This window comes from Poeciliopsis prolifica, unplaced genomic scaffold (genome assembly GCF_027474105.1).
Source record: "Poeciliopsis prolifica strain line A6 unplaced genomic scaffold, Auburn_PproV2 SCAFFOLD010, whole genome shotgun sequence".
NCBI classification, from domain to species: Eukaryota; Metazoa; Chordata; class Actinopteri; order Cyprinodontiformes; family Poeciliidae; genus Poeciliopsis; species Poeciliopsis prolifica.
Window position 1 is genome coordinate 8,273,888 of NW_026562385.1, and position 9,329 is coordinate 8,283,216.

General features: G+C 40.3%; 1 protein-coding gene across 1 annotated transcript; it reads right to left on the bottom strand.

Annotated features, from left to right (window-relative positions):
• Positions 1–602: 602 nt before the first annotated feature.
• On the bottom strand, positions 603–8,078 carry hapstr1a (HUWE1 associated protein modifying stress responses a). Its single transcript, XM_055036085.1, has 5 exons — positions 7,665–8,078; positions 6,611–6,691; positions 5,639–5,706; positions 5,204–5,414; positions 603–3,736 (listed from the first exon to the last, which is right to left on the bottom strand). The coding sequence occupies exons 1-5, from the start codon at positions 7,858–7,860 to the stop codon at positions 3,411–3,413; spliced, it is 882 nt and encodes a 293-aa protein (XP_054892060.1). The 5' UTR covers positions 7,861–8,078; the 3' UTR covers positions 603–3,410.
• Between the last annotated feature and the right edge of the window lie 1,251 nt (positions 8,079–9,329).

Sequence of the window (9,329 nt, forward strand, 5' to 3'; positions counted from 1 at the left end):
CTCGTCAAATTACAAATCCAGTGACGTCATTTGAGATATCTTGAAAGAAATTTTGACTAATCAAAATGTAATTGAAGATATCTTGAATTATTATTCTTACTAGTCAGAATGTAAATGCACATATCTTAAATCACCATTCCGGATAGTCAAAATGTAGTTTTGTCTAGTCAAAATGCATTTTCAGATATCTGGAATGTAATTACGGATAGTCAGACGAAACCGAATTTATGTTAAAACGGCTTGCCATATACGGCCTTCATTGTCCAATCAATGAGCAACGGACGGAAGGTGGGTTGCTGGGGCAGAATTCTACGTCACCAAAACAAATCGAGTTACGCAACCTACTATTTTTGAGGGAAGTAACTGCAAAACGCTCCGTTTTAAATTGTGACTTAAAGTTTAGACACCAATTTTCTTAAGAGAAAAAAAGAAGCAGCAATGGGAAGACCGCCGTGGTTAAGTTCTGTATGGAAGCCCGTTTCAGCCACAAAATAATTCTCAAAATAATTATTTTTTATACAGAGGCAGAAACGGGCTTCTATAGTTCTGAGCCACAATATATAGCTTTCAAAAAAAAAAAAAATGAAATCACATAACTCATACAATTTCAACTGAACTGCTTTATTTATTTTACAATGTGAACCACATATATCATACCAACAATTATTTGTTAAGTATATAGATTAGCCATTTATCTTATTTTAGACAAATAAGTATTCAGAAACAGCTGATCATAGTTTTGGCTCTGAGGACATCATGTGGCATGAGTCAGTCTGATGAAGGTGATGAAGGCCATGACCGACTGAGGAAAAGAACAAAAACATGTCAACTCTAAATAAACCAAAAGGTATGAACCGGGCTGGCAACCTGAACAGGGGCTTGGATAACAATCAGAATTGTGGGTAACGTAGTTCAACTTTAGGGAGGATGAAAAAAAAAAAAAATGTATATATTTTTTTAAATCTCCTGGTAAGAAAAAACGCCATCTCCTCCACCAACGCGCTGCCATAACAACGGAAGGTGCTCAATGCTCTCGGTTTTCAGTCAGATATCCAACAAACACCAAGTGATGGGACGCAGTGGACTCACCAAGGAGGAGACATTTACACCAGAGGATGTGGACAGAATTCACTTCAGATTCCTCCCGAGCATCTTGAACCACAACCAACTTGAAATGTTAACATTATGGCTACAGGAAAATCTGACAAAACGACTTCCTATCGATCGGGACGTTCCTTCCACTTTCACCTGAAGTTTCGACAAATGTCAATTTAAAACTCCAGGTTCTGGACTTTGCTTCGACAGAATTGACAAATCAGCTCTTCCTTCGGCCAGCAGCAGCTACATATAAAACATCACAATAATCGACACAATGAAATCTGCGACGAAAGCAGCATATCCTGCCGTGCCGCTTCAAAGAAGACGTAATTATTTTTAATCCTTAAAAGAAAATAATGATCCAAAAGGAGTGAACTAAGACACAAAGAAGAGCTGAGAGCATGAGACATCAAGTCAGCAAAATTAAAATCTTTCCATCTCAAAAAGTTATAACTTATAAACAAGTGTTACATTTGGTTTGCTTCCTTGCGTTGATCAGTCAGGTGTGTTTTTTTTTCCTATTTATTAAATGTGCATAAAATTAAGAACTCCCACCTTTTTGAGTCCATAAATGCATCAGCCATTATTCTGATCCATTCCCGAGTCCACCAAAAATCAGATAATGGTTCTGGACCTGTGCTTTGATGCATAAATGCATTCCAATGCTTTAATTTCTTACTTTTTAAAAAATATATATTTAGTGCTAATTTATGTATTTAGAAAAAAAAACTGAATCATCCAGGAATAGAATGATCAGTGCATATCCAATTATTGCTATCATTACAACCACAGACAAGATCAGGTTTGGCTGCACTGCTCTTTTTTTTTTTTTTTTTTCCTCAAACTGATTAACTCCTTCCATGTCCAGTTCTTATTCATTGAACCAAAAACAATCGAGATTTCTTCTGTCATGTGACCTCAGTGTCTGACGTGATCCACGTTAGTAGAGGAGAAGCAACAACCACTTTATGACTGAAACGAACACAAGGATGATCGTTTTATATGAGCGGCAAAGCAAAAACCCCGTTCCTATCAAGTGCTTTGACACACAAGTTAAGAGCGATTCATGTGCACCAGGTTGCCAATACGATATTTATAATAAATTAAACAGTTTCTCACACAGGGATGAATGCATAAACGCTCCAATTGGGTGGAATCAAATGTTTTACTCGCTTTTTAAGTACCTGCTGGGGGTTAAAGACCAACTTCAAGTGGGGGAGAAAAGTGGAAGTGCTGATTTGTTTGCATGAGTCAGAGGGTGAAGGCTAAGTGCAAAAAAAAAAAAAAAAAAAAGAAAACTAAAATACTTATTGCAACTCATCAGAATTGTCACACGAGCACATAAAACTGCAGCGGATCTCATGATAACACACAGGGAAAGAGAAGGGAGGGCACAAGACTCAATTTCCATTATCAAATAATAACATGAAGAAGAAGAAAGAAAAAAGATTTGTGTAGAATCATCTTGGCTGTTCCAGCTGCAGGGAGTGGCGATGAGCCTGTAACTTTAACACTGCTGGGCGAAGAGAGGAAAACCAACCGCAGAACATCGAGTCACACCCGAAGCAGAAACAGCAGAAAGACGAAAAAAAAAAAAAACATGGTCTAAGTGTCCAAACATTAATCTCCACCTGCTGGACATCAGCCGTCCGGCAACTGGCTACAAATGCCACAGGTGTGACGCTGGGTGAAGGAGCCGCAGCGCTGTCAGGCAACAGGAAGTAACAGAAAACACACCGTCTGACGTCGAGCCTTCGACAAGCTCCGTCCGATGTTTTTTTTTTTTTGTTTGTTTTTTTTTTTTTCTCTCTTTTTGGCGAGTCCGACGTTTTGATCATGGCCCTCTCTTCCTTATTAAGGTGATGGGTGGGGGGTGACAGACTGAGGGAGGGAAGCGCACACGCGTGTCAGGGATTAAGTGGCTTTTTGCTCGTCGAGCTGCACGCCGTACTTTCCGCTCATTGAGAATCGTCGACGTCCCAGAATTAGTAAGTGACCTCCTTCTTTGTCTCCTTTCCAGGGCAGCTTGGTCTGAGGAATGTGTGAGGCCGTCCAAACTTCCCATTTAGTTACACTCTCTCTCTCTCACAAACACACACACACTGCTCTCATTGTGGATTTGTACTTAGTGTTGGAAAAGGAGACAAGGTACACAATTCATGAACAAATGCAACTGAGAGCCTTCAGGCCTCACTTTCATTTCCAGTCCAGATGTTTGGAAGTCTGTACATCAGCACATCTGTACTAAAAAGACCCATCCGTCCATTCTGGCTTTGAAGACCTCATCCCACCTTAATCGCGCAGGCAACACCTCAGATCACCCGGTTGCGTTTGTGCGTGGGGGAGTCTGTGATGACGTCGCTGCACTGGGTGGAGTTGCGCTTCCTGTTTCCTCCTCCCCCGGCGGCGCCGGCGCCGGTCGAGTCCAGGTGTCGGGCCATCTCCTCTGTAATGAAAGTGTTCAGGTCGACGTCGTGGAGGCCGTTGCGCCTGCTGCGGCACACCGACCCGGAGCCGGAGGACGCCCCGCCGCCGCCGCCGCTCGCGCTCCCCGTGTTGCTGCTGCTCCCGCTCACGTGCGTCGGGGAACCCGGAGCGCCGGAGCGCACGCTGATGCTCGCCATGGCGCCGCTCAGACCTGAGCAGGACAAGACGGCCCAACGAACTTCAACTGGTGTGACGGCAATAAGCAAGACAACAAAACGAGAAACGGCAAACATCTAGCTTTAAGTCTGGACTTTACCAACACATTAATGTTCTCATCTAAATCTTTACTGTTAACCCCTTTTTTGTCTCAGTCCATCTTTCCACCGCTTCATCCAGCTTCCTCTGAAGAAAAGCATCCCCTCGCCAAGATGGGGTGGAATCCTGTTTCACACCGATTGGTTTTCCACCACAGACGGCATCTTTTTTTTTTTCCTCCCCCTTCTAACATTACTTCTATAAAGGCCAGATTTGTGAAGACCAACTGTTCAATTTCCTGCCAGCAGATTCTCCCGTCTAAGCTGTAAAGCACTGCAGATCTTAAAGGGCTACAATGGGTCTCTTGATTAATGCTCTGTGTCCAATCAAGTTCATGTGTGCTGCCATGAGGTCTTTTTCTCTTCAAACCTTGGAGCCTAAAACGTCAAAGGCTTCACATAATAGTTCTAGTCAAATAAGTTAGATTACACACTGATGGACCCTAAAGAAAAAATAAATTAAAAATTACTTTTGTCAGGCACTGAACTGTGTGTAGTATTAATCAAAAATCAAAATAAAAGATGAAAATCTTAAGTTGATCATCCTTAAACGTAATGACTTTACCTTAAACAGATAAAATAGGATTACACACTGATCTGGAAAATCAGATCAGTGTGTAATGACAGGTAAAGTCATTACATTTGGGTCGTTAAAATTTAGCCAACAGTAACATAAGATAGTCTCTATTGTCCTCATGCTCTATAATAACTTAAGTAGAGATGTATAGATTACCAATATGGGAGGGACACTCCCTTATCTCCTGACAGACACTAAAATACTTCACACACAATTGAACTGGACATCAAATCCATCTGATTTTGTTTACATTAGAAAATAAACTTTTTAAAGTAAGAGACTGCGCAATCAAGCATGTAAGCATGCATCTGAACGGGATATGTTCATTTAAATCAATTAAAACATTTTTAAAAAAAGAAAAACTTTTGATTTAGTCTGCTGTGCTCTGGGACATTCCCTTGGTGAGAGTTAAAATGGGACCAGCAGTTAGGATTGGCCAGTGCTGACACACCCCAGCAAAACAAACTTATCTCATGGTGACATGTGGCAGAGAAGCATGACTGAAGCAAGAAACAGAATCACGTGATCAACAACTATATATAAACCCACACACCTCAACTCAGATCTTACTTATGTAGACGGAGATAACGCCGACCAGGAGGAAACGCATTTAGCTTATAAATAAATTATCTGACCACAGACCTAATGGATTTGTTGCGTTAGCGGATGAAACATTTACAAAAAAAGAAAGAAAACACCAACCAACTTCTATCTGACACCTCCCAGATGTTCCAGTAAACATATCAAATAAATCTGCTGCGTCAAAGCAAAACTAAGCTTTTCTCACCATGCAGAGCTATGGCCTCCCTGAAGGGCTGCAGGTCCGTCTCCACAGATGAGCCAGTCTCAGCCGGGGAATTAGCCCTGCTGGGGGCCACCATGGCCAGCCGAGAGTTAGTCCTGCTGCTCCTGTGTGGCGGGGTTTTGCCACACAGGAAGCTGATAAGATCCTCCCTGCGAATGGTTCTCCGGCGTTTTTTCACCCAGGCCAGCATATCCTGCAAGGAACCAATCAGTTGTATCATCCGACTGACGCTCAATATGTTTTTCTGGTCTTTCTGCTGCTGTGGACATATAACTGTCATCTGAAATCAACCGTTTTCTACATTGCAAACAAATATGAGAGGAATATGCAAAGAGCAATGTTGAGGACACAAGTTAGCAAGTTCACAAAGAGAGAGAGAAATAAATAAATAAATCACCAACAAGGACGTAGACCCACCTTGTTACGCCGTTGGTGGCCTATCTGGATGCCCCGGTCACAACTTCTCTGATGGGCATCAACGCTTTCTGAGGTGAAAGACATCACTGATCATTTTCCAAAAAATCTCCAGTAATGGATCTGATAATAATTATTATAAATAGTGTAATGCTTTATATTAACGGTCCAACAATAATACATGCTGTGCCTTACAGAGGTGCTAGTACATGTTGAACCTCTCAACACGTTAAGTCCATAAACTGCACTAATATACCATCAAATTTATATCAAAAGGGAATGTTTGCAGTGCAATAAGTGTTGATCAATATATTTTAAGTGTTATGAACTTGCATACGACATGCTAATGTAATATTCGACCAGCTGGACAGCATCTCACAGTAACAGATGCCAACACTGGAACCGAATGACACTGCCCAAAATGCTAAAGGTCACAGAGGGACAGAAGCACAGACAAGACAGAAGAATATAGGCAAACATTGCTGTTAATATTGTGGATATTTACTGTTAATATATTCTACTGTGATTCTCATATCTGGAGACCTGCCACTTTCTATATGTCTGGACAGAATTACATTAATGTAAATGGAAGCCTGTAGTTGTAATGTGACAAAGCATGAACAAGTCTGAATACTTTTCAAAGGCACTGTAATGCATACTGTAGAAGAAACTACACAGACCTGAATTTAGGATAAGATGTAAACTCAGTTTTGCAGCTCTGGCCAATTTCACTCTTATTTCTGTGAAAGTATTTTAGTTTCATCTGTAAAGACGTGATTTTGTGAAGTTTATTCATTTAATGCAGCGATCAGTACAACTTTTGACAGTGAAGTACACCAGGACAGCAATGACACCTCATCATCTCAGTGAATATAGGTGCGGGCACACTTCTATTCAGCGTTTAAACTGATGGCATCAAGTCTAATCGAGAGGGGAGCCGCTTAAAAAGCCCATGCCAATCACACGGACAGTTACCTTTGTAAAGGTTGGTTACTGCAGTAGCAGCATTCTGAAATGGCACCCACAATGACAGGCCCTGTTGGTGGCATACCCTGTCTGTGGAAGAGAGGAGAAATGGGAGAGTTACTACACATCGCACAACTCTGAGCTTTTTCCATATGCACTCTGTGAGAAATACGCGACTAAAGCACATGGAGGGTTGGGGTTGAAGGAGCTAGGTTCACTTATAAACGCCATTTTGTCTGGCCTCTACAACTGCAGAGAAGGGGTTTGGCATAAAAATAGATGTCAGCAGGCAGCTAGACGGCCAACAGGGCAGCGGAGAGAAAGTAGCGAACTTAACTGCACTCTCAGCAGTAAAGTTCCTAAGCAATGCGAAATATACATACAAGACAAACAGTACGTCCAACTCGTTGCTGTTGGGGTATCTATACGTGTAAAATACTAGACTGTGAAAGCAGGGAACCAATATTTTCCTCGCCATCTTGTAATTTTAACGCTCGCCAACAGCAGCCTCCGGATTAGCAGGGAAACACGAGTTTTATCAACAACCGCACAGCGATGCCTCCTCGTTCAATATGTAAAGGGCCGTTTAAAATATTCACTTGGACTTCGTAGCATTTGTTAACATTGACAGTCAGCTGGGAATGTCGCATAGCTACGACTGTTGTTACCATCGCCATTTTGTAACTACTTGGCTAATGTGAAGTTAGCTACGACCGAGTTCATGTCAACAAACTGTATAATAGAAAAGTAACCAGTCACTGTCGTTTACTTATGTCGCTATGCTTTATTTATCCAGAAAAACACCGTGTAGCACTATACATTTTTTACGTACACAGGAAAATGCTAATCCCTGACAACCACAAGCCAGCTAACTTTAGCTTAAAAAAAGTCACTTGTGAACGCTACTCGTGATACCGGCTAGCAAGCTGGCTAAGCTAGCTAGCATTAAGCCCACAGTTACTGTAGATACAGAGCCGGGTTGCTAACCAACTAGCAGTTGTTAAATAGCTACATATCTCTCGCTAAGTTATTACAAGCTGATAAGAAAGTGCTGCCTTTTTACCTTTGTATAATTGGGCTACGGCAGTGGCGGAGTTCTGGAAGAGATGCCAGAGTTTATCCTGGTCATTGTCGGCCTCTTCCTCGCCCGGGTCCATCGTCTCGGCTTCGGCTAAACATTGCCGCTCCCATTTTGAGAACCAGTGCTCCGGTCCGTGTTCCTGTATCTCCGAGTCCCCGTCTTCCTTCTTCTCCTCCATTTAATGCAAGAGAGCTCGGAGGAAATTCGTTTCTAACGTTTTAATTTGATAATATTTGGACAGCATATATAGAGTTATATAAATAAAGTCATAAATACTGATATATATTCTTTCTTTTTGTTCACGAATTTAGCACCGCAGCCTCTCCCGACTACCTCAGAAGACAAGCCGAGCTAACTATTTTTCTCGACTTGCCGACGTCTGGATATATATATGACACACTATCATGTTATGTACTTCACTCCACCCATTGCTACATATGTCAACAACAATTGGCCACATCACCACTGTGGGTGGGCTTTAGATGTTTACGATTTATGATTGGCTGTTCAACATGTCCCTCCGGAAACTGGCAAAATAGAGCTGCAAATACAGTTTTGTTGGGAGCTCTGATTATATTATATTATATTATATTATATTATATTATATTATATTATATTATATTATATTATATTATATTATATTATATTATATTATATTATATTATATCCATATACATAATTATTCAAATTATTCAGATGTACTATTTTATTATGGTGACCCAGACGAATAAAAACTACCTACTATCTTTACCTCAAATTAAATAAGTTATTAAATTTTTACAAAAATAAAATGAATTAATTTGTAAATTAGAAATGTTCAGCTATTTCTTTGCTTGTATTTAATTCAAACTTCTCACTGCATCTCTAAAATAAAAAAAAAAATTAAAAACAGACATATAATTAGCTGTGATGTAAGTCTTTGTAAGATCTATTACTCTGGTCCCATCAGTTGATAAACTGAGAATATAATGTAATACACATACAACTCAGTCAGCAACATTTACATATATTTTTTTTTCACTTGTCTTGTATTGGCATTTCCTGAATAGAGAAATTGGTTGCCCACATGCATTAGAGCAGATTTGCTCTACAAAAAGGTTCCTTCACGTTGGAATACTAATTGCTCGATTGACTTTATTAAATCAAGACTGGAGCCAGCATCAACATTGGCTAAATCTGCATTTAACGCCCGCCAGATGGAGACATTTTCATTTAAAAAGTTAACAATCCAAGCTTTAACCTGAAGGACAGACTGAAAGCTGCTCTGCAGATGATGAGAATGTTTTATTTTCGAAAATGAAGACACGATGGAAAACGACTTAATTTCCATCATGCATTTCCATCATGCATGTAATGCATATAATGGAAGAACTATAGCAAATAAAAATTATAGCAAATACCTTCATCTTGAAAGTTGTCAATGTAATTGATTAAGTTTAAAAGCACAAGGAAAACATCCATTTATGGATGCACAGGTAACAACAGCAGAAAAGATTAACAAATGATTGACTAGATGAGATAGTCTCAGGTCTCCTAGCATCGATGAGTTTAATATCTAACATGGCTTCCATGTAACACAAAGTTTATCAGGACTTCTAACAGAATGCACCAAGGGTTCACACATTGTAGTAGGCTATATTGATTTGC

Excerpts from the sequence above, each read along its gene's own strand:
- hapstr1a (XM_055036085.1), bottom strand. The coding sequence starts at position 7,860 with ATGGAGGAGAAGAAGGAAGACGGGGACTCGGAGATACAGGAACACGGA. Across the intron at positions 6,692-7,664 it reads CGTAGCCCAATTATACAAAG|ACAGGGTATGCCACCAACAG; the intron begins GTAAAAAGGCAG and ends TCTCTTCCACAG. Across the intron at positions 5,415-5,638 it reads GCCACCAACGGCGTAACAAG|GATATGCTGGCCTGGGTGAA; the intron begins GTGGGTCTACGT and ends GGTTCCTTGCAG.